Source organism: Neopelma chrysocephalum, unplaced genomic scaffold (genome assembly GCF_003984885.1).
Source record: "Neopelma chrysocephalum unplaced genomic scaffold, ASM398488v2 Primary Assembly neopelma1_97102, whole genome shotgun sequence".
Classification (NCBI taxonomy): Eukaryota; Metazoa; Chordata; class Aves; order Passeriformes; family Pipridae; genus Neopelma; species Neopelma chrysocephalum.
Window position 1 is genome coordinate 3719870 of NW_020925744.1, and position 15153 is coordinate 3735022.

Below are 15153 nucleotides of genomic sequence, written 5' to 3' on the forward strand. Positions count from 1 at the left end.
AAGGAGGGAGGGAGGGGGAGGGAAGGAGGGAGGGAGGGAGAGGGAGAGAGAAAGAGAGAGCGGGGGGGGGGAGAGAGATGCTGCCGTGAGCAGGGCTGACGTGCCGTGTGAGGGGAGGCCCCCACGCACTCCGCAGGCCCGTTGTGCGCCGCTCCCGCCACGGCCGGGCGGCCACACGGGCTGCTCACCTGCCCCTCCCCCAGGAAGTCGAGCTTCTCGTAGCGTTTGGCGCGCGCCCGCGCATCCATTGCCGGCGGAATCCGCAGCGCGAGGGCTGAAAGACCCACGGGATCGAAAAATCCCCGGGATTGGGGGATCCGGGGCAGTGCTTTGACCCCGCGGCCGCGCCGCTTCCGGCCCCCGCCCCGCCCCCGCCCCGCCCCCTGCGCCCGCCCCGGCCGCGGGTGGGGCGAGCGCGCTACCATTCCAGTAGGGGTCTGGCAGTGTTCTGGGGAATACTTTGGGCTTGTCACTGTACATGCCTGCTGAAACAGTCAAGAGGTTGTCCCAGAAGCTGCTTCTGTTTTGATCCCAGTCTCAGATCTGCTTCCGGAGAAAACTCCGCATACTGTCTGCATAGAGAACTTTCGTTATGCAATAAATCCATTATTATTGTTTAGAAGGAGTGCTCTCAGCCACTTTATTAGATTTTACTGGAAAATCTTAATTATACTCTTAAAACATCTTCCTTATGAGCAATTATTTACAATATAGTTCTTTAAACTACCATTCAGTAGTTATCAGAGGTAAATACTTACTGAGAAATTTCTCATTTGAAAATTAATTTCCCTATCTGCCTAAGCTTTGCTGTTCTTTACTAAGTTACTCCGTGAAGAACAGCCTTCACCTCTGAGAGTACATCAGTGTCCCTTTCCTGCCTGTAAAATCATTCCCAGTGAATCATCCTCGTAAGTCAGCCTCACCTCAATCCCTGTCATCTGTATCTTTATAGAGGACAAAAGTAATGCTTGACCAACCTGATTGCTTCCTGTGATGAAGCACTCTCTACCTAGATGGATGAGGGGAGAGCAGTGGGTATTGTTGACCTCAACTTCAGCACTTGGACACTGCCTCTCACAACATCCTCATAGGCAAACTCAGGAAGTTTGGGCCGGATGAGTGGACAGTGAGGTGGACAGCAGATCCCAGGGGATCATAATCAGTGGCACAGGGTCTAGCTGGAGGCCTGTCACTAGTGGTGTCCCCCAAGGTTCAATGCTGGGCCCAGTATTGTTTAACTTGTTCACCCATGACTTGGATGAGGGGACAGATGCCTCCTCAGCAAATTCACTGATGACATAAAGCTGGGAGGAGTGGCCAATACCCCAGAGGGCTGTGCTGCCCCTCAGAAGCATCTCCTCAGGTTGGAGAGATGGGCAGAGAAGAACTGTCTGAAAGTCAGCAAGGGCAAGTGCAGGTCCTGCACCTGGGGAGGAACAACCCCCTGCACCAGCACAGGCTGGGGCTGACCTGCTGGGAAGTAGCTCTGTGGAGAAGGACCTGGGGGTCCTGGTGGACAGCGAGCTGTCCACAAGCAAGCAGTGAGGCCTTATGGCCAGGAAGGTGAATGGTATCCTGGGGTACATTAGGAAGAGCATTGCCAGCAGGTCGAGGGAGCTGATCCTGCCCCTCTACTCAGCCCTGGTGAGGCTTTACTTGGAGTGCTGTCTCCAGTTCTGGGCTCCTCAGAACAAGAGAGACATGGAGCTCCTGGAGCAGGTCCAGAGGAGGGCTACAAAGGCGATGAAGGAAACTGGAGCATCTCTCTTGTGAGGAAAGGCTGAGGGAACTGGGCTTGTTCAGCCTTGAGAAGAGAGGACTGAGAGGAGACCTCATCAATGTATGCAAGTATTTGAAGGGAAGGTGTTAAGAGGATGGACCCAGGCTCTTCTTGGTGGTGCTGAGCAATAAGACAAGCAGTGATAGGCAAGAAACTGATGTGCAGAAGTTCCACCTGAATACAAGGAAGAACTTCTTTACTGTGTGAGTGACTGCACACTGAACAGATTGCCCAGAGAGGTTGTGGGGTCTCCCTCACTGCAGAAATTCAAAAACCACCTGCGCACAATCCTGTTCCATGTGCTCTGGGATGATCTTGCTTGAGCAGGGTGGTTGGACCAGATGACCCACTGCGGTCCCTTCCAACCTTATCCATTCTGTCATTTTGTGATCTCAATCAGTAGAAAAATCAAATGACTGCTAAATTGTTGACTTTGCAAATGGCTAATTAGAAAAATATTTTAATGGTGCAGATTCAATTGCTAGTTACCCACCAACAGAAAATCCTTCTCGGTCACAAATTGGTATCTTATGTGTTGTGTCAACCTTGTCACCCATCATATGGGTTTTTATTAAAGCTATTAGTATACAATAATTTTTAATATTAAGGAAATGCCTTTATTGTGAATGTAGTACTTCATTCTTGAGCGGTGGCCAGCAAACTATCTTCTACACTTATTCTGGACCTCCACGCTGTAGAAGAAAAGCATACAGTTAAATTTCAATTCTATTGAATGTAAAACTGAGATAAAATCCTCTTTTGCACTACTGTAGACTAACAGAGTTCTAGTTTTAATTTCTGATTAAAATATTGATTTTTTTAATCTGTATAAGAACATGAACAGAGTGTCAAATATCAGCATCTGCCAATAACAGTTCAATTTTTTTCAAAGGAGAATTAAAAAAAAATTAACACATGCAACCCACAGTTACAGCTGCTTCTACTTCTCCTTCTCTGAAGAGACCTGAGACTAACCCTAGAAAGGTCCAACAAACACAATGGTAGTGAACACAAGTTTTAAAATTACTCTCACTGCCCACATTCCAAAGTGCAAAGTAAAAAACAAAAGCCAAGGTGAGCCTTTATGAGAAACTAGAAAGTTATTCAGTTCATTATCTTCCCAAACAAATTATTTTACAACTTAACTCACTGTTAAGAAACTTTATGCTAGAGGTCAAGAAGTGTATTATTATTGGAATAAGTGATTTTATTTCTACTACATTGATGCAGCCTACCCACATACTTTCAGGAAAACTGATATTCTCTACTAACATCATTATGCTGTACGTGTCCTTATCATTTAACAAAGCTTTGCAAGCATCTTTTCATTTCAAACTCACAATCACTTCACGAATTCTGTATATTTTGTGCATTCAGTATTTACAACTAAGAATTCTTACAGAAGAAGCAGGCTTTTCTTGCCTTTCATGTACAAAGCCATATTTGCAAATATTGTAGAAAATACTTATATCAAATTTAATAAAGTTTTTTACTACCAGAAATACAAGCTCATTTACTAATATGGAACTTAGAAAACTAGTTTGAGAAATATTTTGGACTTTGATTACCTGATAATAGCCTCTGCTAAGAACAGACTCCTGTGCTCATGTCCAGTACAGTCAAATTACATATTAAACAGCTGTTATAAAGCAGGTAGTGATGGTGATTAACATAGGCTATGACTGTCGCTAGCTTACCTGCATGTCTGTTCTAAGTCCACATCTCTCTGCTCAGCAATACCACAAGCTACTAATCAGTGAGAGTTGGGTACCTTCTGTTTTAAGAATTTGTAGCTTGGGTATTGTGCATCAAAGCCATGAAAGATCAGAGCAGTACACTTCACAATAATTAGAATGTAATACCACAGAAGAAGGTGTAGAAATAAGCTAAAGAAGAAAACTTACTTGAATATATTCAATCTCTTCATCTGACATTTGTTTCCTTCTGTATTTCTGAGGTAAGGTTTTCGCTAATTCAGAAGTGTCTGGTGTACCTTGTACTCTACTAACAGGTGAAATATTTTGAAATGCTGGTGATCTGCCTCCTACAGACTCTTGTGCTTTTGAAGCATGGAGAGATGGCACATGTGGTTGTAGAGATTCCTGTACTGAAACCCAGATTGCAAAATTTACAGAAATACTACCAGTCTGTAAAATTAATAAGCAACCAATAAAAGATACCAGTGCTTGAAAATCTTAGAATTAAGTCACTCTTTTTCTTACAACCTGGTTTTATTGTTGTTAAATGCATCAAGCGCAGAATCTAAAAGTTCTGACAGTAATATAAAGCGTGTTTGAGTGGCAGAAACACTGATGTAGAAACAGAAGATACATCAGCACATACGCTAACAATGGCTTTTTCACTGGGAAGCTGTACTTGGAGAAAAAGCATAAAGTACTATAAGGTATGTTTGTGAGCAATTATGTAGAGAGATAACTAAGCCAACTAAGATCATTTTTCGTTTATGACAACTGTAAAGACAGACAAGCGAAAAAGAGGTAAAATCTTACAAAAAGATAAGCTTACAACCACAACAGCAGACTATAACATGCAATGCAGTGCTGTACCCATCTTTAATATTAAAAAATGGCACCATATCAAATTTTGTTAGTCACATGCAGAATGACCACCAAGTATCAGGCATCACCAGTCAATATTAAGACATCTCCTACTTTCATTTCAGATGTTTTGTTGATCCCAGAGGACTACTAAAACAACATATTGCTAATATAAATCTGAGGTTTAAATATAACAGTATTGGGAATACCATAAATACCAACATAGATACAGGTATAAAAGTTAATGGCAAAGATTGCAATGAAATTATTTTTTTCCTCAGCATTAATTAGTAACATGAGGAAATATTTCTAAAATGTAGAGTGGAATGGCTCTCCCAGCTATAATCATGTTTTGAAAATACGGCAGACATTGCACACTTCAACTAAGAAAAGATGAGGAAAATGCAACATCATTTCTGCAAATATCACTGAATATCTAAAGCTGCTTCAAATTGACTTGAGCACAGTTATTTCAGGTAAATATTAGTATTTGGAAAAATGTGACTTTTATATATATAAAAGTAGAAAAGCAGCACTGGAAACCTTTGTGAATCTTTCTTGATCAAGCAATAAAGACATGCATGCATTATATGTGTACACAGATTCGTAGAGTCTGTAAAGAGACAAAGAGTTGCCCTCAAACTAAACCAAGCATGTTTCAAAAATCCTGCTCCAAATCAGTTGAGTTAGATATTGAAAGAGAAAAATTGTGTGCTTATTACTATATAAAACAGTCCATGTAAAGAAATGTGGCACAAGCTGTATCCATGCATGAAATACTTACTTTTAGGTCTGGGACCACTTTTTCTGTCAGGGAACTTAATTAACGGAGTATGTGGCTTGACTACCTAGAACAAAGCAAGGTAGTGGGAGAAACAAGAAGCATAAAATGTATTTCTAGAAGCCAGTTACCTTCAAAATAATAAAATTGAATGTACAATGTATCAAACAACCACACTATACTGCTGCTCTCTGCACTACTACTCTGATACACTTACTACTTCTTAAAGGTCTAAGTTTACCCCAGGAAATTTCACTTTTAAAGCTATTCCTGCACTCTGATGTCCAGACCACTCACAGGTGTTATCTTCCTTTTCTCACAGCAACATCATTGTGTGCAGAAACAGCCACTGCTGTTGCAAAAATGCAATCACAATGCAATCTGCTCTGGTGAGATCCCACCTGGAGTGCTGCGCCCAACTCTGGGATCCCCAAAACAAGACTTGCTGGAGTGAGTCCAGAGCAGGGCCATAACGAACAGAGGGCTGGAGCACCTCTTGTATGAGGAGAGGTCTCTATGAGAGACCTGGGGTTGTTCAGCCTGGGAAAAAGAAAGCTCCGGGGGGACCTTACGACCCAAAGAAGGCAGATTTATACTAGATATAATGGAGAAATTCTTTACTGTGAGGGGGGTGAGGCACGGCCACAGGTTGCCCAAGAAGCTCTAGCTGCCCCATCCCTGGAAGTGTCCAAGGCCAGACTGCATAGACCTTTAAGCAACTTGGGATAGTGGAAGGTGTCCCTGCCTAGAGCAGGGGGGCTGGAACGAGGTGACCTTTAAGGCCCCTTCCAACCCACACCATCCTGTGGTTCCATAAAGCTCTAGCAGACGGAACCGCGACCTGTACGTTCTGCCTGTACAAAATGCTTTCACCTTGGAGAGGGTGAGCCTAGGAAGGAGCTGCCGGCCAGCGCCGCACCCTCTGCTATCACAGCACCTGCGACACCCGTGGGCGACACCGTACGCCTCTTCCCAAGGACACCGGCCGCTCCGGCGGCGTGTCCTCAAGCCACGACCGCCTCAGGTCTCCTTCTCGGCGGCGGCACCAGGCGAAGAGAGCCCCGCCACACGACGCAAGGCTCCGGCTGCCTCACCCCTCCGCTGTCCCGAGGCCGCCCTTACCTGCACCGCCCTGGTGGCGGCCGCCATCTTGCTGCCCATGGTGACGAGCCCGGCGGGCAGCGCCCGACCCCGCCCACACCGGGGGAACGCCTGCGGCAGGCGGGGCCTGCGCAACCAAACACAGCGCCTCAGCCTCATCAGTAAAAAATACTCAAACCAAATCAAGCCTTTTGAGTCAAATCAGCGTTTTATTCTTATTATTCGATAAAAGCCCATCTAAAAAAATTGCTAGTTAGTCATCAAGTTAAAAGTGACAATATACCCTAAGATAGAAAGAGACAGTACATGTCCCGAAACATGCTATACACCCTAGGCTTAAACTTCATTTGAACATCAAATAAACAAAAAAAGAAAGCAAATGCTGGCAAAAATATGTAGATAAAACACTGCTTAGCTGCACAGTCGATAGCATGAAGTCACCACTTCAAACACAAGTTAAAAGAACTGTTAAAAGAACTGTTAAAAGGCTGTTAAAAGAACTAAGAGTATAATAATTCTGCTGTTTCAAATTACACAAAGTGCTTTAATAGCAAAAAAATCCCAATTGTAAAAACTTGCTAAAAAGTTTTTCCAGCTTCGGCTTTCCACTGGGACAGAGCAGAGTCAGGTACCATGCCCGAGCTCTGCAGCCTGCTCATCCGCAGGAAAAGAGGACAGCAGAGCCTTAGTTTAAGTCCACTTTTACATAAAAGCTTGAAATACAGAGATTATTCATCTTTCTTGCATATTGCTGTCTTTCAGAGAGAGATGAGGTCTTCGGACAGGACAGCTATGAAGTGGGTCTTCAGGTAGTTTCATTTCATCAGTTGCATTACCCATTCAAACATTTGTTGTGTGCCAGAAATTTAATTTCACTTCACAGAGTTGTGTGGACACATTCTGAGTCTCTAGAGAGAAAAACAACTTTCTGAAAGGTTAAACTGAAAAATTATTGATGTGTGTTAAAAATTAAAATATATTAATTAATTAATATTAATTAATATATTACAATGCAAATAAAATTAAACACCATTTCTCCTGATTCATGGAAGATGGACATTTTTTTCAAGCTGTAGAACAATCGCCTTTAAAGACGGATCTTCTGCCCAGTTAACTCCGCTTCCAATTATGATATTCTGTAAAAAAGGAAGACTTATCGATTAAAACAAGCCCAATAAAATATCTCAAATAAAGTCTGGTTTTTAATTTTTAATTTGAAAGCCCTTGAAATCCTCAACAGGGTTTGAAGTAGGAAGAATGGGGGGAAAGAGGAAAAAGGGAAGTATTGGTTTAGATCCTATTGTCAATACACAGACAAAAAAAAGCAAAGTTTTTAATTTCCTAGAGGTGCTTGCACACTACCCCTATTTTAAACACAGAAAATTAGAGGGGTTTTTTTGAAATAAAGTTTGCCTCAAACACAAAATAATACAACCAGCATTCTCACCCTGCCATTTTGGACTGAAAATGGGAATTTAAATTTAACCAAAGATTTGCTCTACGTACGGCTCAGAAAACTTCAGGAATACAAAACCAGGAGATAATTCTAGGACTCCACTTTTAAGCCCACTAAAATGTTTAACTTCTCATTCTCAATTTGAGATGTAACAATGTGATCAATGCACAATTGTACTAGCCATACCATGCAGTGCAAAAAGATGTGACACACTGTCTTTGAAATTCTTTCTCTGCCTGAGACCTTTCCACCCTACCCCAGATCATGAGGTTTTCTTCCTCACTTTGCATGACTCCACACTCCAGATGACCTGCCAGCCAGCTGCATGGATACAGACTAGTCAGCAGAACCTGACACATGTGGAACTGAAAGGGCAAAGGCTATGCTGCTGAAAAAATCTGGAGACAGGCTGCGGCTGCAGGCCAAGGCTTTCAGAGGGTTTCAGTGGGTGACACAAACACAGAGGGCATGTGGTCAGGAGCAGATGGAGGTTCAGTGGTAACATGGGATTAACACCTATTTATTTTTCCTAACTGTGAGATGGGGGAAGCTGATTTGGTGGGGTGCAAAGATGACTCATAGTATAATGAAACACAGCAATTGCTGTGACAGATGTTCTAAAAGAAAATGCATTATTTTTGTAGCTTTTGTACTTTTGAACAAATACAGATTAATAGACTGTCTCTAAACTCTGTAAATAATTACTCCAAAGAAGTTTGTGATGATTTCATGTTTTTAGCCTCTAAAGCAACAAACGTCTTCCTTTCATACAGCAGTTTTTCTATTACTACTGTTACATATAGTTTCTAGAAAACCCAATTTTGTGTTGTTGAAGTTACATTTGCCATATACTATATTATCTTGATTGTAATGAAAAATTGCAAATTTGGTTCTAAAAGACATAACACATTACCTGAAACACATTTTGAATTACTGTAGTCAACAATCTTTCTTCTTCTAAGTTCTGAAGCATCTTTGCTTCAACCAGGTTCATATTTCCTTTTTCCTTCTTTTGTTTTTTCTTCATAGTCTGAATTTGCTGTAGTTTTCTTCTTTGGTCTTTTTTAAGTGCTGTTCCATCATTAGGAAGATGAAGTGTTAAGAAGTACTTAAGTGAGCAGTAGAACTAAATATACTCTTTTTTCCTCATAGCCACCTAAAGAACTTCCACTGCAATAACCCTAGCTTCCCACTCCACCCTTTCCCTCCAATATGCCTCAAGATATTTCTTTCACATAAGAGGCAACACATGCTGTGGTTATCTGGTATCAAACTACATCAATTTGTTCCCTGGTTGTCAGCAGAACAGAAAGTACCTTGTATGCTGTCTGCATTTCTCTCAGATAGGGACTGTAATTTCAACATGTCTTATATCCTGTTTTCGACTTCCACAACTTTTATAGGTATTTTTATAGATTTTTAAGACCATTTCCCCTCTTTTAGATTTGGATGAAATCAAATTCCAAAGTTGTACAAGGAACATACGGACATGACCAGCGAATATTACTATTTTTATAGGAAACCTGGCTAAAAGCTAGACTGATTAAAACCATTAAGGGACAGTTCATACACTGAAAGAATGCTGCAAAGCATTCCATCCCTTATTTGCAAGGATATCAACGATGTAATTTTTCATATGAAAACAGTTATTTCATTGTGTTTGTTCCTTACTGTCAACATATACACAACTCTTCACGTGTGAACCGAACAATAGCCGTTAAAAAACGGTGGCAAATCCGGTCATGACAGTGGGAGCATTCAAAAAACACATTTACCTTACAAAGTTCTGAATAGTGACTTCACATCTAAATTTGACCCATTCTTACAAGACTATATATATGTACTATTATGAGAGTTCTTGATAAGTAAATCCCCTCCCTATTCCGCAAACACCTCAAAAAGGTGCAGTCTGACAAAAAAAAAAATCTCTCAAGTGCTGTAGGGCTGATTTAAGTTACTAAATGATGTGTAATTTCCTGGTGAGCTTACACCAAATAATAAAATGCTGCCACGTTGGTTTTGAGTATTTTCTTGCATCTCTCATTACAACATGGCAGTCTCATGCTCAAGTAGGCAACACATCAGTTCATTTCTGTAGGACTTCCTACTCTTTTAAGAAGTTTTATAATTGTGTTGAGAGTTTTGTTACTTCACATATAAATTAATATTGCTATAAGAACAACTTCAAAATATGAACTGTATGTTCAAATACAAAACAAAGTCCATACAGCTAACAAACTTACAGACTCTTTTCCTTTTAATGTCAATCAACTTCTGTTTCTTCTCATGTGCTAGCTGAAAGGAAAAAAAAAAGTATTTCCTAGACTCTTGTCTCCAAAAAATATTGAAAGACACTAATTCAATCCACAAAAGCAGTTAAGAGCAGCTGTAGAAGCAGACTTTCTTACATACTCTCTTCAAGTAATCATTTCAGTAATTTTGACAGCAGTAAGAACCTTTGCTCCACATACTTAGCTTTAAATGACTTGTGCAGTCCTGTTGCTTTCAAAGTGCACTCCTGCCCATGCTGAGGTTGGTTGACCTGCACAACTGTAACAGAAGCTACAGTTGCCACTTACCTGCTGATATTTGATTATTGTCCGGCTTAGCAACGCTATGCGATTCACTGTTTCCAGGATCAGACTAAGAAAGGAAACACAGTTGCACACCTTAAGACCACTAATATAAGTCAACATCATAAATGTTTTTATCAAGGTTATTTGGTTTAAATACAGAATTTCCCATTTGTCCTGACACCAAAATAATGTTGGGTGTCTGCACCCTTTCTTTTTTACAGTTAATGTACTAAGTATCATTGTAGGGGCCAAATAGTCCCCTTATTTCCCTCTCAATTTCCCTCTCAGTTTCCCTAAGGTTTTGGTTAAATCTGTTTAACATTTTGAAATCATAGAGCATGGAAGACATCAAAGAACCCTAGCCACCTGGGAATGGCTATGAATTAAAGGTCCTGAATTCTGACATGTGGCAGAGACATTACAGAGATGCAATCTCTTCAGCTGCATTTCTGACAGAAATTAAATTTCTCACATTACACTTCATACGTGTGTTCCCATTAATATTGGGTAGGAAATTAAAAGCTAATTTTAAACATGTTTATTCTTTCAGTTCTTTTTCAAAGTCTCTTTGTTCCCACATGAATAATTAGTAAGGACAGCAAAGTAGAGGCCAGGCCCAGTTACAAGCCCATAATATGTTCTCAACTATTGTAAATGCAGGTAACTCAGGCCCCAAAGGCAAAAAAACCTCTCTCAGCTACAAGTAGTTTTCACTGGTGAATCAAAAGTTACGATCTCTATAAGCAAAGGTTGGTTAATTCAGAGCCCAAATGTAAATCCATTGTGGGTATATGAGGTCTGATCATGTTGATTCTAACCAGACAGTAGACAGTATATCATTCAGTCAAACCTAGAAGAAGGAAGCTTGCTTTCAAAAGAGGTACAATGAAGTAATCTAGAAATGTGTCACAATATGATGCGCAAAGTCCATTCCTTTCTAGCCATCTGACTCCAAAGAACACCTTACCATGAGTCTTTACCATCTTGATTCACTTTGTTTCTCAGGGCAGCCATAAGCTGGATCCTGCATAGTGTAAGGAATAACGTATGACTGATGAGAACTGATAAGAAATTGAGAGAAGCAGGAAACTGAGGGAAGCAGATTTAAATAAGTAACAGAAAAAGGTAATTTCCAAGATTCCATTTATGTCTACTGTCATATCGGAATTATATATACAAAATACTCAGTACATTGTAAATATCACACTTAAATAACAGAGCTTAACTCTCAGGACATGGAAGGAGTATTGATGATTATTTGTGAGAGTGACAACTCCTTTCTCTCTTGCCAAACATACCCAGACATGATTAATCCTAGAGTGCGCAGAAAGGAAGCTGGGCAAAGGTGGAAATTCAAATGAACAGCAATGTAACACAGGAGATGTCTAACATTATCAAATTCTACCTTTTCATATGCACTTATAAAATACGTCCAAGAAATATGTTTACTGATTTATACAGTCACACTATTGCAACTGTGAGGGAACTTTTCTGTTTATGCATTTCATCTGGTAGGGTTTTTTTTTGTTCTCTACGCCTGTCCATCTGCATTCCTATGGTTCAATGGTACTAAAATCTCCCCACCTCCTCATACCACTTTGAAATTCCATTTTAACAAGACTTATGTATATATGTATTTATGTGTGCACACATAGGGAGGAAAACTCCAAATAAAGGGGGAAGAAAATTCTACCTTTGCAAGGCCAATGTCTTGTTCCAGAAAGAGACTTCTATTTCCTCTTTATTTATTTGCAAATCTTCTGTGATACTGAAGGGAAAAAAAAACCAAAAACAAACAGACAAACCCAGTGTGAAGATAACAAAAAGTTTAAAAGTAATGTCACATTTTAACCTTTTTCTACATATATAATGTAAAAATTTTTCATGTGAACCACAAATTATAAGGGCTAGGAGTAATTTAGCATGTAGGACTATATTAGAGAATTCTAGCAATCACATGAAGGACTGCAAATTTAGAAGCAACATCACATAGAGAACTACATTAGGAGACCGAGTAAAGCATTTCTTCCCCACATTTTCTCTTAATTTTCATTATTTTCACCAAACTGCTGCAAAGTACTGATTGTTAATCCAGAGATTCACTAAGCAGAAGTAACTAGAAGAGAACCTCCAAGTTCAGCTTCTAACCATTCTCCTTTTTATTTTAAAATACATTAAAAGTTCAAAGTTATCCAGTGACATACCCTTGAATATGTTTTTCCTCAACAACCTGATCAAGGAAAGTTGTTTGACCTGCAAAAGAGAACATCACTAAAGAAAGCCCAGTGTAGACTTTTACATACAATCTATAGAGCATAAAGGATCAGCATTTTTTGTGCAAGCAAGCTATTTCTTATTTCCATCTCCAAGCTTTATAATCTCTTTTACTGTTACTGAGACTATATTATCAATCAGCTGTATCAGAGAAATAATTAGATTTTTAAATATTTTCATTTAGCACTTTTTAGATGTGCTAGAGCTGGCTTGTGGCATTGCTCTATATATGCAGTTGGATGGTTCAGAGGAAGTGATGTACTCAGCCACATCCCGGGCTGCATCAGAAGTGTGGCCAGGAGATCAAGGGAAGTGATTCTGCCCTTTGACTGCCCTTGTGAGACTCCACATGGAGTACTGCATCCAGCTCTGGGGTTCCCAACATAAGAAGGTCATGGATCTGTTGGAGCAAGCCCAGAGAAGTGCAATGAAATTGATTAGAGGGCTGGGGCACCTCTCCTATGAGGAAAGGATGAGAGAACGGGATTTGTTCAGCCTGGAGAAGAGAGACTCTGGGATGATCTTACCAAGTTCTTCCACTACCTGAAGGGAGCCTACAAGTGAGCTGGAGAGAAACTTTTTACTAGGGCATGTAGAGACAAGACAAGGGGGAATGGCTTTAAATCAAAAGAGGGCAAGTTTATATTAGATATAGGGAAGAATTTCCTTACTTTGAATGTGGTGAGATACTGACACAGCTTGCCCAGAGAAGCTGTGGCTACCTCATCCCTGGAAGTGTTCAAGGCCAGGTTGGATGGGGCTCTGAGCAACCTGGTCTGGTGGAATGTGTCCCTGTCCATGCCAGAGGCTGTGGAACCAGATGGTCTTTAAAGTCTCTTTCAACCCAAGTAATTCTATGATACCCCATCTTGGTACCCTCCTTGCCCAGACAGATAATCGACAGACCACCCTGGAAGTCCTCAGATGATTGAAACACCTTAAATCAGTATTGTTGCACTTTGGCAGACTTTTGGCAAGACTTCAGCCCCAGTGATCAGATTCCTGAAAACCCTCATGACATGTCAGAGGAGTCTAAAGTGCAAACCCAGAAAAGAGGGGAAAGGGCAGTGGGCGACAACCATACGGCATCTTTGTAAGCATTCAAACACGTCTCAAGAGCCGCCTAGAAAACGCGGTAAAACGCGTAGCCAAGAAAAATATTTCATTATTGTAACGAGCACTTTTAAAGGATAATTAAAAACATATAAATATATTAGCCACGTCGCATTATTAGACAGTGTAAGATCCCGATGGGAGGAGGGGCGTGCTTACCGCCACGAACGGCCGCGCTGTACTCCATGAGCTGCTGCTTCATCTGGTCCCGCAGGCTGCGGCGGGGGAAAAGCGACAACGGTCAGACGCTGCACATCCCGCCATCCCACTCCCCCAGGCTGCTCCCCGTCCCGTCCCGCCAGCACTGACCGGAGCAGCTTGAGGACACCCATGTCGTGGCCGCCCTGGGGCCACGCTGGGGCCCTGCCCTGCTCCAGCTCCTGCTCCAACTTCCAGGACATTGCCGCCATCGCCCTCACTCAAACCCCGCAGCTCCCGGCGGCCCGCGCGCCCCGCGCCTGCGCAGAGCAGTGGGGCGGGGCCCGGCCTGAGGGCAGCGCGGGAATGTGTGGGTGGTTCGTGCAACGGAGGCAAAAAAAGCAAAGCTGAGAGCAGCAGGCAAAGCGCAGTAATCCTTTTGTCTGACCTACTGTTCTCCTAGAGGTAGAGCCAGCAGGTGTAAGCCACTAACACAACTCACAAGTATACTACCATAAATACATACTGAGTGAATAGACCTGCACTCTTTAAAACCATAGACTTTAGGGTTAAAAGAGACCTTAAGATCAAGTGCAGCTGTCAACCCGGCACAGCCATCGTGTTCACCACTAAACCATGACCATATTCACACTTTCTTTTGAACAGTACAAGAGATGGTGACTCTACCACATCTCTGGGCAGCCTGTTCCAAGGTCTGGCAACCTTGGAGAGCAGGTGTGTTTGTCTTAGGGAAGGCAGAGTACAGCTTCACCAGTTGACCTCCTCCTCAGAGTCCCCAATACTTCCCAGCCTTTCTCCTTCCTCTCTCAGCTCTGCCACCAGGCTGAACAGACCATCCACCTTACACAACTCTATGCTGCTCTCTGAGTCTAATCTGACAGACACTCTGCCACACATTAGCAGAGCTGGTACCAGTGCTCCCATCTATACACCTCCAGGGAGGACCAGCCACACCACCTGGGCTGGCCCAAGAGCTCACTCAAGCTCTCACAGTACTGGTCACAGCCTCCAGGGAGGTGCCCCAACTGTAGAAGCCCTGTACTGCCCTCCTCCTCCCTCCCTCCCCCCCCCCCCCCACCCCCCGATAGAACCCCACAAATAGTAGCACATCTTTAATAAGTTTAACACAGATAAGATACTTTATGTATACAGTGAGGAGCATTCTGCGAGTTCCAACTTTTTGACTAGAGGCTCACCTAGCTTCTGTGTAATAGAAGAGCGCAACTGTTTGAAGGTGTTTATCTTGATGTTGGTACTGGTGGCATATTTCTTCATGATTACCTACAGGGAAATAAGATTATGTTTTCCCCTGTTCATGAAATAATGCTATTCCAGCTCACTTAAGACTTGGTGGT

At 41.9% G+C, this 15153-nt stretch overlaps 3 protein-coding genes across 6 annotated transcripts in view; all 3 read right to left on the reverse strand.

Annotated features, from left to right (window-relative positions):
* The window catches only part of CDK7 (cyclin dependent kinase 7), a 34231-nt gene extending 26985 nt beyond the window's left edge, over window positions 1-7246 (reverse strand). For 2 of the 3 annotated variants that reach the window (XM_027671559.1, XM_027671560.1), the window contains exons 1-2: window positions 7237-7246; window positions 541-551 (exon numbers count right to left, since the gene is read on the reverse strand). In XM_027671559.1, coding sequence (XP_027527360.1) covers window positions 541-551; window positions 7237-7238 — 13 coding nt within the window. In that variant the 5' untranslated portion in view covers window positions 7239-7246. Of the gene's footprint in view, window positions 1-188; window positions 340-540; window positions 552-7236 lie in introns of those variants that run through there. The other variant, XM_027671561.1, reaches the window with a different exon arrangement.
* MRPS36 (mitochondrial ribosomal protein S36) lies at window positions 2301-6325 on the reverse strand. The gene is made up of 4 exons (XM_027671564.1): window positions 6242-6325; window positions 5123-5186; window positions 3685-3887; window positions 2301-2472 (listed from the first exon to the last, which is right to left on the reverse strand). The coding sequence occupies exons 1-4, from the start codon at window positions 6278-6280 to the stop codon at window positions 2455-2457; spliced, it is 324 nt and encodes a 107-aa protein (XP_027527365.1). The 5' UTR covers window positions 6281-6325; the 3' UTR covers window positions 2301-2454.
* Window positions 6909-14136, reverse strand: CENPH (centromere protein H). 2 transcript variants are annotated; one of them, XM_027671562.1, is made up of 10 exons: window positions 13949-14136; window positions 13799-13854; window positions 12457-12505; window positions 11946-12020; window positions 11220-11276; window positions 10256-10319; window positions 9920-9971; window positions 8590-8747; window positions 7251-7356; window positions 6909-7128 (listed from the first exon to the last, which is right to left on the reverse strand). In XM_027671562.1, the coding sequence occupies exons 1-9, from the start codon at window positions 14047-14049 to the stop codon at window positions 7264-7266; spliced, it is 705 nt and encodes a 234-aa protein (XP_027527363.1). In that variant the 5' UTR covers window positions 14050-14136; the 3' UTR covers window positions 6909-7128; window positions 7251-7263. The 2 variants fall into 2 exon arrangements, with proteins under 2 accessions (XP_027527363.1, XP_027527364.1); XM_027671563.1 differs by having other exon boundaries at window positions 6909-7144.
* Between the last annotated feature and the right edge of the window lie 1017 nt (window positions 14137-15153).